A 19,094-nucleotide genomic window follows, 5' to 3' on the forward strand; every position below is an offset into this window, starting at 1 on the left:
CCCGGCGTGAGCTGACCTTGGCCCTTGCTGGACAGTTACGGTTTCCATGAAGTAGTGAAAGCCACCTCTCCATAACCTATATTTTAGAGATTGGTCACTTAGATTTATTTTCCCGGCTTCCCCTTTGTGCTTCTCCAGCCCTGAATTATAGAGAACCGGGAATTGTTTCAAATGAATATATGAAAGAAAATGAATTTATTAAACACTTGCATGCTAAAATAAAATAAAAGCAATAATCTTTCAAATAAAAATAAATCTAATAGGAAATTAAATAAAAAGCTGTCTAATAGAAAACAATGGTTAGGGGGTAGTATTGACTATGGAGGAGAGTTGCAAGGATGGTGAATGCAAGTATAAGGATTTGGGTTGTTGTTTGTCCTTCATTCTCGAGGAGGACCACGGCCTGCAAGTGACTTGGGTGTAAGTGCAAGAAAGCTGTGCAAAGTCAGCAGCCTCACTTTCTCCTCTGGATCCAGAGACCAGATATAGAGCAGGATGACTAGAGATGGCCCTGGATGCCCTGGGAGACCTTGACCTATGGAAGCTAAGGTCTTTAACAGGTCTAATTTTGACTGAGAATGGGAATTAGGTTGATATATCCTTCAGAAGAGCAATGAGAGAGTTGATTTGATTGTGCTTCCAGAACTGAAGGGGCAAAAACAGGGATTGTATGATGAGGAAGAGTCCAGGGAGTGAAGGGAAGGGTGGCTGGAGTCTGTGCCTAATGGTGGACCACTGCGGCACCCACCTGTGAATACCCTTGAAGTCTAGCTCAGAGGAATCTCCACCAGGTAGCTGCTTCCTGAAATTTGAGCTGTTTCTGGAGAAAATTTTAATTTTCCTTGTAAATTTCATGAAGAGTAAGAAACTTGTTTGGAAGGAAGGTTTTCCCAGTGTATCCTAAAACCTTTGTTGGCGAAAGTAAATCACGTGAATTTTCTCCATACATACAGTAGTAGTATTGATAAAGCTTGTGTTTAAAAGAGCACTTACTGAAATGGGAACCAAGGAAACTGTGCTCTAGTTCTGGCTGTGCTTCTGATTGGCTATATAACTCTAATCATTAATTCCATTTCTCTGAGCTTTAATTTCCCTATTCTGCAAAATGAAGGGAGTAGACAAGACCATCTCTACCATTCCTTTCAACTCCAACATTCTATCTATTTCTAAACTAAAACTTAACCATGAAATGTATTTTGGGATCTCAAGTATCTTTTCTTGGGGGTTGGGAAAAAATCCATAAATCCTGCTAATGGGATTGGCCTAGAGGTGATAAAATATTCTCATGCAGCCACTCAAGTGTGGGAGTAATTTGGGAGAGAAAATTGAGCCTATTTTAATAACAAGAAATTGCTGTGTGCTTTTTATTATGCATAATTTCAAATTTAATATTTTTGAGGGGGGAAATCATTAGCATTGGCTCCTTAATCATGTCACGTGGAACACTGGGGTTTCGTGGAACATGGTTTGGCAAAAACATGATCTTATGGAAACGTAAAGATTTAAAAGAATACATTTTTTGAAGTGCTCAGTTGGTACTCGGACTATATTAAGAAATGAATGTATGGTAGAAAGAAAGCTGGATTTTAGAGGGAGAAATCCAAGCTTTGCAACTTGTTACCTGTGTGAACTTAAGCCAGACACTTTCCCTCCTGAAGCCTCAGTTTCTTCAGAATAGAAGAACTGGTCTAGATGACAGGTTCTGAGTTCCCTTCCAGCCCTGAATGTATGATCTGGAATGGGTAACCTTGAATGGATAAAATGAAGACTTGGAAGCATCTGACCCTCCCCAGAGATTTTGGCCTTTTCACAGAGAGAGGTCCCTCATTGACTTGTTCCTTCTTTGCTTTTCTTGGGACCTTTACAGGAATTGCGCCAGTACCTGTCTAACCTTGCCGACCAATGCAACAGTGAAAACAGCCCAGGGGATATGCCCCTAGTCATCATTCTGGACAATCTCCATCATGTCAGTTCCTTGGGCGAGATCTTTAACGGTCTACTGAACTGCAAGTACCACAAATGGTAAAGATATATTTGGAGCCTTGGGGACCCTTGCAAGTCACCGTCCCAATCTCCTAACTCAGTGCAGCTGATGTCAACTGATTAATAGAACAATGCAGCAATTAATCTTTGATGGGATTCATTGGGTGGTTATTTAGACACTGAAAAGTCTACACGCTGGGTGTAAATACAATGATGTTTCTTGAATGTAATTTTTTCTTGGCTTATATTTTCCTTCTTGTTAACTTCCCTTACAGTCCTTATATAATTGGCACAATGAACCAGGCTACCTCTTCTACTCCCAACCTACAACTTCACCATAATTTCAGGTAAGGTGTATCAACTGTGCTTTCCCAATTTGGGAGTGACATGAAAGATTACCGGCACCCTAATTTGACTCCCAGTACAAAATCTTGACTTTCCCTCCTCAGAAGACCATTTGGAGCAGTGACTAACCTTTTTCCAGCCCATTGCCCATAACAACCCATATGTTCACCACCTGTTAGCATCTTTCCTCTTCAGTAATGAAAGTCAATATGACTGATGAAAGCTATTATTTGAGAGCATCTTCCAAGCTTCTGAGTCTGTCCAACCTTGATATTCTGTTTATTATCAATCCCAGATGGACTTACTCTCCTCTCCCTTTTCTTCTGTATTCACATAACCCTTAACTGTGACCTGATGAAATATGAACTTTATCCCAGGGAGTTATTAGATTTATTCATATATTACTGGCATTGGGATTAAAATTGGTTCCTCCAAAAGTATGGGGAGTGAAAGGAGGGAAAGAAAAGATTGCTTGGAACATAGATGATGTTCGATAAATAAGTGTTGATTGATTGATTGCTGTCCAGCTGCTATCATGGTCAAAAGTTGGAAGGAGCTCATTAAATAGCTTTATGTTCTTCAGCTTGCCAAGCCCCCAGCTGCTGCCTTTGTGTCATCCTCTCCAATCACCACAACTAAGTCGGGGGAAAAGAGATACATATATTTCTAAGACCCCCTTCCATATCAGGTCTATAAGCACATTGGAAAGGAGATGCATATATTTCTAAGACCTCCTTCTGTATCAGGTCTATAGGCACATTGGAGCAAAATTGACATTTTAATATGGTTTGATTGGAGAGTTATGTTAAGAGACATGACTTGCAGAGAAAATTAACTCTTTAGGGTAACTGTCTTTTCTAGGTGGGTGCTGTGTGCCAACCACACTGAGCCGGTAAAGGGTTTTCTCAGCCGTTTCCTGAGGAGAAAGCTCATTGAAACAGAAATCAGTGGACGTGTGCGGAATGCTGAGCTTGTGAAAATCATTGATTGGATCCCTAAGGTCTGGCAACATCTCAACCGCTTCCTGGAGGCTCATAGCTCTTCGGACGTCACTATCGGTGAGAGTTGGAAATTACTTTGAGCTCATGGTACCCCCAGTGGCAGTTCAGCGGCTAGGAATAAAGAGGAGGCAGAGGAGAAAAGTGCATGCCTAAATATTCTCACCACTCTTAAATGATGGACACTCTGGAGTCCTCGAAAATGTCATATTAGTGAGAGGCTTTTCTAATCGTGCCGAATTTCCCATGTTTGTGGAGAAAGAAGATAGTGATTAAAATTTACAAAGAATTCCCTGAGCTCATTTGCACTTCCTGCACTGCAAAACCTTTCACCACTTTTGCTAACAGAGAGCCAAATTGCTACTGTAGGTTTTGCCTCCCTCTTCCCTGAGCCAACCTACAGATGGAGGTACTGGTAGAATGGGGGAGGGGTCTGAAAGGCAAGAAGCAGAGGAAAAAGAAGAGTTTAAATGAGAAGAGCCTAAATGGCCAACAGTTACCTATAGAAAGGTTTCACCCAAGAGCTTTGAGAGAGACTGATATTCAGGGCCACAAATGTTATTCCTTAGCAGCTGTCCTTTTAGATCCTTCACACTTGAGTACATCTGTCAGATAAGAACCCTGTGGGATGTTCATTCTTTTCACTCAAAACAATTTCAATTTTTATCAGTCCCTCTGGTATTCTGCCTGAGCATTCCCTGTCCGTGGTACTGCCTCTCAAGGACACCCAGCTTGAAGTCATACCTCTACTTACACCTCTGACCTTTTTTTTTCTCCTCCTCTTCCAGGCCCTAGGCTCTTCCTGTCCTGCCCCATAGATGTGGATGGTTCCAGGGTTTGGTTTACAGACTTGTGGAACTACTCGATTATCCCCTATCTCCTGGAAGCAGTCAGAGAAGGACTACAGGTGAGGAAAGCATTGGGGAGAGCAATGGGGAGTTGCCGGCTCCTTTCGTGACCAGATAAACCCACCCTCATCCCAGAGATCCTATTTGTCCGGGCTATAAAAGCTTTTGATCATGGGCTGCCATCCAGCTATCTTATTGAAAGGAAAGAAGTGGGTGTGCATACAAATTTCCCTGCCAGCCAAATGACTCCAAGCTGTAGTAACTGTCTGCAGCAGCTGGAGATCATGAATACATGAATTTTTCACCTTGTGCTAAGCACAAGGAGTACAACGGTTATGCTAAAATTAGAGCCTGTGACAATTTTATTGTTGATCCTGAAGGCAATATAAGAAGCTAAATCTGTATTTCCAAACCAAAGCTGAGTAATTAATAGGCAGAATGCCAGGGTGAATAATCTTCAAGCCAGTTCACAAAATCTCTTTTCTCAACACTCGGGATAGAAGTTATCCTTTGGGGTCATATGCAAGTAATGTTTATGTGTTTGTTTAAACCATAGGCATTAAAATAAGTCAATATTTGCTATTGTAGCACATTTAGAAAAGCCATAGATAATACTGAGAAAACATGGGAGAGATTTGTTTGTCTTCGTAATTAATGCCAGCAATGCTATTCTTCAAAAGAAGGATAACTTTTTAAGTAACTTAAAGGGAAACAACTGGGAATGTTGATCCTGGAGAACACTTGGGAAATCAGGGAGTGATTATTACTGCCTTCAGATTTTTGAAGAATTGGCTGTACTATCAGATGGAAGAAGGATAAGTTTTATTCTGCTCGGCCTAGAGAATAGATAGGAAAACTTCAACTCAATGAAGGAAAATCTACCTAATTAGGAAAGCTACCAGAGTGGAATGGGTTGCCTCAGGAAATATAAGGAGTTTCCCCACTGTAGAGAGTCTTGAAGAAAACATTAACTTGTTGGGAAATTGATGTTGTAGTATTCATTTCTGTTAGTTATATTATCAATTGGGATGAAGAGCCTGAGAAATTCTGGGAGTGGCCCTTTGATTGTTCAGTGTACTATGGGTTGAATATGTTTGAAGATCTGAAAAAATCATGGTAAAGATCTAGGGAAAATGTGTTATTGGTAATACTCAGGGTGGAAATGCATCAGCTCCTAACATCTTTAGATCCAAGCCCCTATATCTACCGGGTCTTTGGTAATTAGGCAATATTTTTAGGATCTCTCATTTTGTCAGTAATGCTTTTCACTCTCCACTGACATAGATCATAATCCATTGTGAGCCTTTTAAAATTTAGTTTCCCCAAGATTCATCGCCCTGAAACTATAACCTGTTAACATCTCTAGACCTAAGATGATCCTTGGATGATAGACATTTCATCACTGGACCCATCTTGAAAGCTTTTCCAATTTGGTGGGATCTACGAAATCTGTTGCTCCACTGGCCAAGTCTTAGAGCCCTTAGGGTTACTCACATTATAATGAGTTATTAGAAGAGAACAGTAGTGGACAAAGGGGCTGAAGTCAGGAAAGTCTGAATCCAAATCTCAGATTTGATGCTTGCTAGCTGCGTAATCTTAGGAAAGTCATGCTATCTCTGGAGCCTCATTTTCCTTAGCTCTAAAAGAATACTAATAATAACACTATAATAATATAATAATAATAATAATAACACTAATAATAACACTAATAGCTCCTACTTCACTTATAGTTTGTTCTAAATACATGCACTCAATAAATTCCTTCCATGCTATGGTTCCCAACATTTTTAAGTGCAGAGACCCCCATGTTTTTAGCTCAAAATTCTTTTGACCAAAAGTTTCCCTCACTGTGTTGGCTTTGCTTTTCATTTGTAAATTTGTCAACATGTCCTTTATAAAGCACCCCGAATACTGTGGCAAGGACATTCAATCTAAAATTAAAAGAACTTGACCAAAATGTTGGCTTTGCAACTTGCTATCTGTCTAATACTAAGCAACTCAATTACCTCAGGCCTTGTTGTATTCATTTTTAAAGGAATTAGATTCCATGATTTCTGAGGGATTTTCTGGCTCTACATTCAGGTAATACATCCCATTATGGTCATAGTGTAGCATCCCTGCAAGAGAAATCTTATTATACAAAATCTCTTAATACAAAAGTGATGGTACTTATCTTCCTTCTGCCCCCACCAAAATTTCCTTTTTTAAGCTTTCTTCTCTTTTCAATGTCGTTTAGTTGCCAAAGTGACAAATGGATCATCGGTTAGGTTCCATTGGCTTCTAAAAGTGGATCATTAATAAGGACATGATCCAGAATATTATATAATCTTCATTCTTTGAGGCACTTCCTGACTCCTAACATCTGATTTATCTAATAAACCTTTCCAAGACTGAAACTCTAAGGTCAAATGATTGTCGGGTGAGAGACAGAAGATAATAGTACAAGAATAGCAGTAATCACTATGTGAAAAAATGAAGATATAAGCATGGATAGGCTCTTTCTTTTTTGCCTGTTCCTATCCTCTCATTCCCATTAATGGCTTTGTGAGGAAACAGGGATTATACCAAAAGCCATGCTGACTCTGAGCAGTCCCAAGGAACTTGCTGAATGGATAAGCTTTGGTTTCTCAGGAATGAATGGAAAAGACAACTTTTGCTTCTGTATTCTGAGACTCCATGCTTTCTCATGAAAAGTTTCTGCTCTAGTCAGAGCCATCTTGAGAAAGCCTCTTTGATGACCATTAGCCAGGGGTTGACGGTTCAAAAGCAATGATAAAAATCTTACTGGCTTCTCATGGAATTTGTGAACAGCATGGCTTATGGCTGCAGACTTTCCCCTGCCGACAGAGCAGTGCTTGGAAAGTTAAGTGACTCTCTCCTTTTGCTGTTTTTATCTGTCACGAACAGATATCCAGCCTAGTGATGGCCAGCCTGTCAAAAAGCAAGTGATACTGTAAGTGTGAAGGAATCTGGAATAGGAACAATCACTCCTAGGCAGGAAACACTGATTATGAAATTTCTTGACACCTAACAGATCAAAGGGGTTCGCGATTCTTTTGGGATAAGTTATGGGATACAGAGAGAGTTTATTACTAATTCTGTCACATCATCTTTAGAATACCTCTGTGACTCTTAGGAGAGGGTTTCATTTAGTGGCTCGACTAAATATATGGCAGTAGGATTATGTTATCTGATTCTGGGATGCTGTACTTAAACACAAACCTACAGAGGCCTCACAGAATCAATTGATGTATGAAAATACTATGGTTCTGGTGTCGTTACTTCTGAAAGTCTTTTTTCCCTTTAATAATCACATATTTATCTTTAACGTTATTTTTTCAGTCTTGAATTCTGAATTCTCTCCCTCCAATTTCTTCCCCACCTACTGAAAAGACAAGCAATATGATAGAAATTATACATGTGAAATCATGCAAAATATATTGAAGAAGACAGGCTTGACTGCAAAGAGCATTGAAGATAGTTGTAGTAAGGCATTTTTTGCTTTTGTTCATAGCTGAGGAACTCTAGATAGAGAATTCCCTTCGCTAATGCAGCTTGAAACTCATGTTTAGCTTATATCATCCCAAGCAGGTGAAATTTGCACTTGGTCACACAGTCAATATATGTTGGAAACGAGAAAGGAGCCCAAGACCAAGACTGGTGCGCTCTCTCTCTCTCTCTAAACCTCTCTAGTACCTCTGCCCAGAAAACCCCAGATGGGGTCATGAAGACTAGACATGACTGAGACAACTCAACAAGTCCTTCATATTTCTAAAGTTCTATACATCTTCAAGTCATGTCTCCTGATTCCCAGCTCAGGGTGCTTTTCTGCCTTTCTGAGCAGCATTTCATTGCAGGACCTTCTAATTTTCTAGGAAAAGAGATGACCCAAAATAGCCATTCGATCAATAATCAATGGGAGACCTTGGTCTTTTCAAATTAACTGGTCTCAGGTTGTCTGAGGCAACCAGCCATTCAGTGAGTGAGGTGGGATATAAAAGAAATGAAGCAAAGAATGACCTCTTTTATCTAAATTACCCAGTATAAAAAAGGGGAGGGGGATCAATCTGGGAAAGGGAAGACCCTCTGGATTTCTGGCCAAAACAAAAACAATTGCTGTTTGCATTCACTCTGTGACAATCTGGACCAAAACAAAGATCAAGTTCCTAGAATCTGTGATTTGTGTTTAGGACTTAGTTCTTTTTTTTTTTTTTTTAATTTTTATAATTATAACATTTTCTCTGACAGTCCATATGCATAGGTAATTTTTTTTTTTTACAACATTATCCCTTGTACTCCCTTCTGTTCCAAGTTTTTCCCCTTCTTCCCTCCACCCCCTCCGCTAGATGGCAGGCATTCCCATACATATTAAATATTTTATAGTATATCCTAGGTACAATATATATGTGCAGAACCGAATTTTGTTGTTGTTGTTGTTGTTGCAAAGGAAGAATTGTATTCGGAAGGTAAAAATAATCTGGGAAGAAAAACAAAACAAAACAAAACAAACAAACAAAACAAAAAAAAAAAAAAAAAAAAAACAGTGCTCACAGTTTATACTCATTTCCCAGTGTTCCTTTTCTGGGTGTGGCTGACTCTGTCCATCATTGATCAATTGGAATTAGATTAGCTCTTCTCTGTGTTGAAGATCTCCACTTCCATCAGAATACATCCTCATACAGTATCATTGTTGAAGTGTAGGACTTAGTTCTTAAGAAAGAAATAATTGCAGTAGTTCTAATGTGAGCTAATAAGAACCAGTACCAGTGTCAGAGGAGCAAAGGGAGCGTATCAAAAACATTCTACAAAGGTGAAATCAACTGGCTTGCACTTTATCTCCATATTTAAGTCTCCTGTTTCCATCTGCTTTCATAAATTTCTTTCAAGAGATTTGAGTCAGGATATCACTGTCAGAATCAAACCGTTGGCTCACGGCTCTCAAGAAAGCCAGCAGATAGTATGTAGCCCGGCTAAGCCTGTGTGCCTTAGGCACCCCTTCTGGTTTTAATATGTGATCTGTGCCCCCAGATCTGTAACTGAAGCTACAGTCTGGGAGATGCTGCCTTTTCCTCCAGGGAAAGTTTAGAGTAGAGCTCACTGTTGGAGAATGAGACAAGGTTGCCCCCTGTTGGCAATAATTCAGCTGCTTGATATAATCCCTAAAAATTAACCAGTTGCATGTTTTTAATTTAATTTTTTTAAACATATTTAACATGTATTGGTCCACCTGCCATCTGGGGGAAGAAGTGGGGGGAAGGAGGGGAAAAATTGGAACAAAAGGTTTTGCGATTGTCAATGCTAAAAATTACCCATGCATATATCTTGTAAATAAAAAGCTATAATAAATTTTTAAAAATAATTTATTAATTACCTATAGATTCACATGTGAACAAATGATTCCCCACCTTGTAAAATAAAAGTGTTCCATGTTTAACATGCACTGGATCACTTGCCAATTGGGGGGGCGGTGGAAGGAAGGGAGGCAAAAAATCAGAGCACAGAGTTTTGTAGGGGTGAATGTTGAAAATTATTCAGATATATATTTTGAAAATAAAAAGTTTTAATTTTAAAAAATAAATTTTAAATTTTAAAAAAACAGAAAAAAGAAAAAAGGAAATGAAAGTGCTCCATAAACATGTCCATAAAAAAGTCAATCTGACCAAACAGTCATAGTTGTACACACTATGACTCAGCTCTGCGTCGTGATGTCATTCTGTAATGTCTTTTTGATCCTTTTCAAGAAGGTAGGAAAACAACCACAGAAGTAAAAATCCACCGACACTTCATTCCCGTGGATTGTTTTGGAAACATAGAAATGAAGCATTCCAACTTGGGGGTTTTATCATATCTCTCTTTGCCTCTCCCAAGCAGGGATTTACATGTTCACTGTTTATAATTGACGTGGAAACTTGAGCATTTTTATGTCAGAAAGTTTTTTTAGGTTTTTTTTGGCTTTTGGTTTTTGTTTTTTGTTTTTTTTTGTAGAGATCATCCAAGGAGCCTTGAAATTTTCATGTATTTTTTTTCTTTGCTATTCTGTTCAATTAACTGTTGATTTCATGGTTTTTGCTATTGTTCTTGTTGAGTCATTTTTCATTCATGTCCAGTTTTTCATGACCCCATTAGAGTTTTCTTGGCGTAGACACTGGAGTGGTTTGCCATTTTCTTCTACTGTTCATTTTACAGATGAGGAAACTGAAGCAAATGGCGAAGTGACTTGCCCAGGATCACACAACTAGGCGACGTCTGAGGCCATATTTGAATTTAGGAAAATGGGTCTCTAGGCCCAGCGTTCTGGCTACTTTACCACCTGGCTGCCTTTTTTCATGATTTTTAGGTTATCCCAGAGACAAGCAGGAGGCTAGTGATTTTTGTCTTTAAAGACAAAAAAAAAAAAAAAAAAAAAAGACAATATCCTCTTTAAAGAGGATATTGATGTGTTCACTGCATCTTCTATTTTATTTTATAACTAAAGCCACTGTCCATTATTCATGGGCTCTTAGCTCTCTATCAAATTGGAATCAATCTTGAAGATCATCTATTCAAAGTGCTCATTTTACAGGAAGGAAACTGAAATCCAGTTAGCATAAGTGACTTCTCTGACGTTCCACAGAAAGTAATTAGAATTTGAACTCAGATCCTCTGACTTCAGGCCTGTAGCCTCTCCTTTGTTCATCATTTTTTCTCTCATTTTAGAAAATTGTCCAAATGAAGCTGCCTTCAATGCGAGTCTAAAGCACTGATCACTTGCATTTATTACTCTAAATCTGCAGCCAATGTAGGCAATTTTTGCTCCAAATTGGTTTTGTATCTTCATAACTCAAAGAGGGTGGAAAGAAGGGCTTTGTGCCATTTTTCAGGCTGAATACAAAATCTCTTTAGAATCTACTACTAAACCTCTTAGAGAAAGAGGAGGGCACCTATATCCTAGTACTAGCCTGAGCCCAGACATCACAGGTGGACACTGAAGGTCATGTTCTTACCCACCTCACTTCCTACTGGCTTCTGGTACAGCATTTGTTCCCATATGGTTGGTATTTTATTTATGAAAATCAGATTCTTAATGACCTCTAGCTCTTTCTTCAACTCATAAAGATGGAATGACACTTTCTTGCCATCTATGTCGTGCTTGTGGGGCCTTCTCTTGGGGAAGCACCATGTAGTCAGCAGAAATCCAAAAGTTTGCCTCATTCCATATAGGAAACTCTTTCTGTGATATAAAGTAGTGCTGTGTAATGATGGGGCAGCTGGGTGATACAGTGGGCCTGGAATCAGGAAGATTCAAATCTAGCCTCAGATACTTTCTAAGTGCATGACATTGGGCAAATCACTTAATCATGTTTGCCTCAGTTTCCTTATCTGTAAAATGAGCTGGAGAAGGAAATGGCAAAACTGCTCCAGCTTCTTTGCCAAGAATATCCCAACTCATGAAGAGTTGAACATGACTAACAACATGTAATTTTTAAAATTCAATCAAAATAACCTAAACACTGAATTTGACATCCTAGTCCCTGAGTTGGATACCCAATTCTAAAATGTAACAGCACTACAATTATGTACAAAGTCACTTAACTTTTCTAAGCCACAATTTCTACCTGCCAAATAGGAATAATGACATGTACACTACTTATGATAAATGCTTTGCAAACTGTAAAACCTATGACAATGCAAACAGTTGTTATGTTTTTCCTGAAAACTTTACTCTGGATTAGGCAGTATCCCACCTAACATGGAATACAATAAGGGTCATTCACAAAAAAACGTGGGAAATCTGAGCCCACAACTTTTGCAGATTTTTTTATGCATGAGGAGAAGTGAGAAGTCATCTTGGAATATTGATTCCTTCCTTTATCCTCATAGAAGTGATATCTCCCCAGACTGATTTCCCTGACTTGATATGTTAAGGTCAACCAATTTTATTTCTGCACTCAGCAAATTCACTTAAGTACCACTGTGGAGTTTCTTGGCTGTATATTTGTCAAATACTCTTTTCCCTGGAGTGAAAAAAGAGCAGAGTAATGAGATTTACACTTTCTGAAGAAGAAACCCATGGCTTAAAGCCATAAATAGCACTTATGCTGCAAAAGCCCCAAGTTTTATAGGTCTGACTGAACAAAACCATGATTAAAACTCAGTTTATACTTCTATCCCCTTTCATATCCAGCAAACCAAATGACCTTGCTTAAGAATATACTATAGGAGTCACCACTCTTAAATCTCAGTTTCTGTATCTGTTAATGAAAGGATTTAGACTAGACTTTTGGGAGTCTGCTCATCTATAAACTGAAGGAAATTGAATCAGAAAACTAAGATTTCTTCCAACTCTCACTGAGGAACCAAAGATTGAATTCATTTCAATAAATATGTCTTAGATATTGAAATGTGTGTATATGTATATACATATGTTAGGCTCTTACTAAGTGCTGATGAGATAATGAGATATTAGTTTTTTACTAAGTGCTGTCGGTACTTAACAATTTTCTAGTTCTGGCCTTCCCCATTTCTTTTGATTTAGTTCTGGCCTTTCCTGGGAGTTTGACTTGTGAATTCCTGGGGAAGGCCGGAACTAGAAAATTGTTAAGTACCGACAGCACTTAGTAAAAAACTAATATCTCATTATCTCATCAGCACTTAGTAAGAGCCTAACATACATAGGCACATATACATATACATTTAGCAAAGTGAGAGTGATATCGATCTATCTATATATAAATATGGAAATCTATCAACATAGATATTGACATGTAATCAATATCTAGGTAGATAGATGGAAAAATCTATCTTGATCTATCTTCTCTTTAGCTCTGCTAGATCAATAAGTGTAAGGGTACACACACACACACACACACACACACACACACACACACACACACACACACACTTTTTAGGGCTCCTGTGCAAACTTTTATTTCTAGGTGAGGTACTTTGTGTCTGTTTTCTACTCTTCCTCCCATCCTCTTTGTCCCCTTGCTTAGTTGAATTTGATTTGCAAATGTCTAATTCATAGCAAAGCCCTGTTTGCAAGCAGAAGCTGCTATGGGAAAGGCAAGTAAGTTGTAAGGTTTTATTGTGTGAAGAAAAATCTAGCCTCCAGCTGCCCCTTCCCTTTTAGACTGAGCTTCCAATTAGGTTTGCATACTTTCTACCTCTTCTGGTCCCTTCACTTTCTTTCTTGAGACTCTGGGAAGTCTTTTTGCCAATCGGTTGAGGAGAATAACTTAGTACTTGGAATTCTCTGAATAGTCCTGTCTTACTGTTGTGTGCTAGGAAGTAAGTCACCAACACGGGATTTTTCAGATGAGAAGTGCTTCGATAGACACAATCCTCAGGCTTCCAAAAGCTACATTATTTTACCATCGGCATCTTTCTGAACCTGATGGCAATCTCATCATATTGTGTTTCAGCTCTACGGTAGAAGAGCTCCCTGGGAAGATCCTGCTAAATGGGTGATGGATACCTATCCCTGGGCAGCCACCCCCCAGCAACACGAGTGGCCTCCTTTGCTCCAACTGCGGCCTGAAGATGTTGGTTTTGACGGCTACTCTGTGCCCCGCGAAGGTTCAACCAGTAAACAAGTTCCCCCAAGTGATGCAGAAGGAGATCCACTGGTGAGTGCCCAATTTCCCTACAGGGGATTAGAGAATGCACCTGATCTTGGAGAACCTGAAGATTAATATCTTCTAAACAGATGGGTTAATCATCATCATCCAGATTTTGTAAGATGTTACTGGGTAAATACTTTGGAGAAAAAAATAAAATAAATATTAAAAATTTTACTAAGAATTAGAAGACCCTTTCTCTTAAGCATATAATTGGAATAGAAGAGTGAGGGAGAAGAAATTCAGATATTTTAAAATATATTCATATATTCATAGCTAGACAGGCAGAAAAAATAGATTAGTCTCCCTTGCGAACTTTCAGTAAGTGGAATTTAGCATGCTGCTTATTATCGGAAACCCACTTTGGTTCTGGATCCATTGGGGTCCTATTTGGAGGTTCTAGAGCCATCTTAGGGAGAACCTCAGGATATGGAATTTGGGACAATCAGGAAAGCTCCAAAAATGCTTCTAAAAAGTATATTAAGGAGAACATTGTGCTCAGTAACAGCAATATTGTCAGATGAAGAACTATGAATGGCTCAACCATTCTCAGCAATATAATGATCCGAGACAATCCCAAAGTGCTAATGATGCAGCGGACTATCTGGCTCCAATGAAAGAATTGGTGTTCATTGAATACAGACTGAAGCATGCTATTTTTCACTTTTTTTTCTTTCTTTTTTCCCCTTTTAATCAAGTCTTGTGCACAATGACTAATGTGAACATGTTATCCACAATTGCACATGTATAACCCATATCTGATTAGTTGCCATTTCAGGGAGTGAAGAGGGGAAACAGAGTGGGAGCACTAGAATTTGGAAATTAACATTTTAAGAATGTTTTTTAAATTCTGTGTGAGGGAATAGGGGTGAATGGGCTGAGAGTTCCTAACTCTGGACTCTTCCTTACAGATGAACATGCTGATGAGGCTGCAGGAAGCAGCCAACTACTCGAGCCCTCAGAGCTATGACAGCGATTCTAACAGCAATAGCCATCAGGATGACATCCTGGACTCATCCCTGGAGTCCACCTTGTGATCAGGGACCCAACACAAAGTCCTTCTCCACCCTGGGCCTTCTCCACGTCTCATGCTTCCCCCTCCTCAGCCCCCCACTTCCATCTGCATACCCCAAACCATCTCCGAAGGCGCCTTCTCAACCCAGCCTTCAGTCTCAGTGTTAGAGCTGTGAGAACAAGAAACCTTGTTTGTCAGCCTTGACCATGGGTGCGGGCATCCAAGTCAGACAACCTGGGGACTTTTTCCTTTCAATGACAGGGACAACTGCACTATGTTTTCTTTCTTTCTAGTCCCCCCTCCCTCCTTCTTTCTTTCCTTCTCTGTATTACTTTGCTTTTTTCTTCTTTCTCTGTGAGCTCCTATGCCTGAGACCCTGAAGATTTTTCTGAATTATTGCCGAAATGTAGAAAACAAACAAACAAGGGGTTGGAAGAATCCATTCAAAACTCGGGAACTCAACAGCATCAGGCTGTGAACTTTGCGAAGATTAAAAGGGCTGGGGAGGGCCAGAAAATCAAGCCTATGCTGCTTTCTACCAAACAGAGAGTGTCTGGGCTGGGCATCCGTGCCGCCTGCCCGCCAGCCAAACAACCTCAGCTCCAGGGGACTGGTGCCCTAAGGGGCACTTGCCTTGGTGGTAGACAACAAAAGGCAAAGCTACAAGACAGGGAATCCTTTTTTTAAAAAAAATTACATTTTTTTTAATGGTGCTCTCTTTGCCTGAGACCTTAGTTTGACATGTTTCAATTCCGTCACACCTTTGTGTACTTTTCTACAAGAATTTATATATATGCACAACTATACACGCGTAGCATCAACACACATATATATGTGCATAATAGCATGTGTATATACATACATGTGTGTGTTAAATGCAGGTGTGTGTCTGTGTGTGAATACATATGAATCAGGTTTTTTGTTTTGTTTTGTTTCTGCAAGCACTGTGTGTAGTGAGAGATGTTCTACAGCTTTGAAGAACTGAATACCTACCCCTCTGAAATGGACATTGAGTTTTTATTCCTCTTTCTGACTAGCATTGATTCTGATTTTTTTTCAAAAAATTATATTCAAAATTGATAAACACTGGAGAAAATGGAAGCTGCAGGATTCAGCTTTTCATTTTGTCCTATGTAGTTTTTTTTTTTTTTTTTTTTTAATATTACTCATTTTAACAGCTCAATATCCCAGTCTTTTGCAACTGGGTTCTACTCGTGTCTCTTTGAAGTAGCAGGGACCCATGCTATCAAAACATGGGCGAGCTTCGAGCCACGTTAGCCCTTCTTCCTCCTTTTCCTTCTAAACGCACATCTGTGACATAAGCAGCCGGGCGTGGACTTCATCGAGGTGAGAGGTCACCTCCCAAAGGAATTGCACTTCCCCTTCCATGGGAACCCGCTATATGCCACAGGTCACTGGGTGCGGGCAACCCCTTCCCGGAAAACCCAGCCTCTGCCTCCATCTGGACGAGCTTCCTCTGATCTCTTCGGGTGCTGAACTTCAAAACGCGATGCCTTACTTATTTTGTACAAACTGCTCATTTATGTTAGTGCCGCATCTGCTGGGGTTGGATTTTTCTATCGAAACAAACAGGGCTAAAATGTCATCTCTTCATGTGAAATAGGAGAACACAAGTTGCTGTGAATATTTCTTGTCTGAGAGATTCACGTTTGTGGATGTGTGGCCACTCAAAAATAGCAGGAGGAAAATAAGATCTGTTGTCAGGTTCATTTTGTCTACAGCTGCCAATTTTACTGGACAATTATCCATCTTCTCTGCAGGAAAAAGACAAACTTGTAATATTTTACATACAATACAAAACACCTTTACAGGAATCCAGTGTGCTGTTTCTTCAATGTCCTGGTATATGTTTAATATTGTTAAATCTTTAAGTTGCCTGTTTAAAAACAAAACAAAGAAAAAAAAAAACAACCTTAAATACCAATTTGCATGTAGTTTTTGGATTGTTTATTTTCAAGGTTGTTTTCTTGTATCTCTTAAATTTCCGCTAACAAGATTGTGACTCCCTGTGATTTCCCTATTTTTTTTTTTATTCCATAAGAGCTTGACGTGAGCCTGCTCAAATCACAACTTCTGATTTGCCAATGACTCATAATTTTCTTTCTCCTAAAATTAACTGCCCTACCAGTGAGTGAAGTGCCAGTCAAATTTGTCACTGCTTTAATCTCAGTAAACTCAAGAGTATATCTGGAGCTAGCCAATTATCCTTGATCTGGGATACCTACCTTTGGTTTGGGTTCTGGTTCTGGTCGTACCCTTGGCCTCCGAGCAGTGCTCCAACACCAAATATTATCATCTAACACGTGATGCTGACTTCTCAACTCGTTTCACACTCAGCAATTCCTTACTTTCTACTACTGTGAATTTGGGTGGAAATGAAGTTGATCTCATTTTAGGTAATTTTCCCAGTCACCTTATTAATAGACACCCATCGATATTTTTTAAACAACATCCTTCCCCATCTCCTCTCTTGTTTTCTTCCCTCCCTCCTCCAGCTTTCTGTGGCCAGGCACAGAAAGGTCTCTGTGTTGATCACTCAATGACTGATGATCATTTGGATGACTGTGAGCAAGAGTGACCTCCAGTAGTTTAGTCCTTGTAATGATCACAAACTCAGTGTCCTTTCGAAAGCTTCGGGAAGCAGGGTTGTATTTTTTTTTTAATTTGGCCATATTTTAAGTCTACATGACACACCTTTGAAAGAGTGATTGCTCATTTAGGGCTTTGTCCAAAATGCTTCCATTTTGCCTTTTTATACTGAGTATGGCTCATTTTGAAATGTCCAAGATTCTATGCAACATTCATGTTGAGTTATGAGTGGAAGCCAAAAGTTTTCTTTCCAAACTGCCAAGAATATGCAGGCCATAAATGAGATGGGGGAGATCTTATAAGCTGGGATGGGGAGGGAAGGGACTTCACTAGACCTTTGTTGTACATTGGGGAAATTTTTATTTCATGGTTGATGCTTAAACTTCAATATTCTGTGTATTGAAACTTGTTTGACTGTGGCGAATCTATTTCAAATTTTAAAAAAAAAACCCAACTTTGTGGATATTAAATGGAAGGTTTGCTGTTTTGACTTAGTTGTTTCCAGTGGAACGGTTTATGAAATATGTTCTATAAGATGTACATTTTTTCATTGTAACATAGAAATTGTAAATATTTGATTAAAGTGCTGCATTTTGATGAATTTTTTCTAGCCATTTTTAAAGAGAAAACTAGGAATTGAGTATTTTGTGTACGGTATGATGTTTCCATCTTCCCTCCCTCCCTCTCTCCCTTCCTATTTAATTTTCATTTGTCACTAGGTTTGGGATTTGCCAATGGTCTGTTGGAGATCATGCCCCACGTCATGGAGAATGAAATTGATGATTGTACCAGTCTTAAATTATTGATGATTCAATAAAATCAATGCTTATTTATTCAGATTTACAGTTTGGCTTGTTCTTCTATACTAAAATAGCCTTCAGACAAGCTCAGTTTTCTTCCAACCTGATTTTGGTCCTGTTCTGCTGCCTAGCAGGTATAAAACATAACAAAGAACCTAACCTCTTATGCTTTCTCAGCTGTGATTACTTTCCACCTCCTCTGCACCTCTCCTCAGTGATCATTCGGGTGTCAGAGCCATAGACACTTTTTCTTCCCATTTTTCTCCTCTCCTGGAGTCTTGAGCCTGAAGGAAAGCTCATCGATGAGCCTGATTATAAATTATAAACACCTATAACAATAAATCTCTCCTGAAGGCGAATGTCTCCTCTTGGCAGCCAGAAGAATGCTGCAGCCAGTTTTTACTGATTGTTAAGTTTTCAATTTGAGCATTGACACTTCAGAAATTGGCAAACACTACAAATCAGGCCTTGATTGATTGTTTTAATTGTTTAAGCTTCAGAAAGTGGTTGTTAAACATTGACCCTTGAAAATGGCCCTGTGCTCTGCCAGCTCTGGGGAATGAGATCCTAGAATTCTGGTTGTAGAATTGGATGGGACCTCAGAGGTCACCTGCCCCCATCCTCTCTTTCCAAAGATGAGGTCCTTGAGGCCTAAGGTTGGAGTTGACATTTGGAAGTCCACCATACCAGATTGCCTTCCAAAGCCCTGCGTGTAGACCCCAGATTGGGCTGTTTTATCTGCCATCATAGAATTCACTTCAATAAACATTAAGTGCCAACTATGTTCCCAGCACCATATTAAGTGGTTCCATGATGACAGAAAGTCTCAGCATCAGCAGGCTGGTCATCAGCAGCATTTCTGGTTAGTGAACACAAGGATCCTGTGTTCTGTAATT

At 39.4% G+C, this 19,094-nt stretch overlaps 1 protein-coding gene across 2 annotated transcripts in view; it reads left to right on the forward strand.

Moving 5' to 3' along the window:
- The window catches only part of NAV2 (neuron navigator 2), a 459,603-nt gene extending 441,368 nt beyond the window's left edge, over positions 1 to 18,235 (forward strand). For both annotated transcript variants that reach the window (XM_074273796.1, XM_074273797.1), the window contains 6 exons: positions 1,868 to 2,022; positions 2,259 to 2,330; positions 3,190 to 3,386; positions 4,115 to 4,233; positions 13,579 to 13,782; positions 14,685 to 18,235. In XM_074273796.1, the coding sequence (XP_074129897.1) occupies positions 1,868 to 2,022; positions 2,259 to 2,330; positions 3,190 to 3,386; positions 4,115 to 4,233; positions 13,579 to 13,782; positions 14,685 to 14,810 (873 nt within the window). In that variant the 3' untranslated portion in view covers positions 14,811 to 18,235. The remainder of the gene's footprint in view (positions 1 to 1,867; positions 2,023 to 2,258; positions 2,331 to 3,189; positions 3,387 to 4,114; positions 4,234 to 13,578; positions 13,783 to 14,684) is intronic.
- The last annotated feature ends 859 nt before the right edge of the window (positions 18,236 to 19,094 follow it).

This window comes from Sminthopsis crassicaudata, chromosome 6 (genome assembly GCF_048593235.1).
Source record: "Sminthopsis crassicaudata isolate SCR6 chromosome 6, ASM4859323v1, whole genome shotgun sequence".
Classification (NCBI taxonomy): Eukaryota; Metazoa; Chordata; class Mammalia; order Dasyuromorphia; family Dasyuridae; genus Sminthopsis; species Sminthopsis crassicaudata.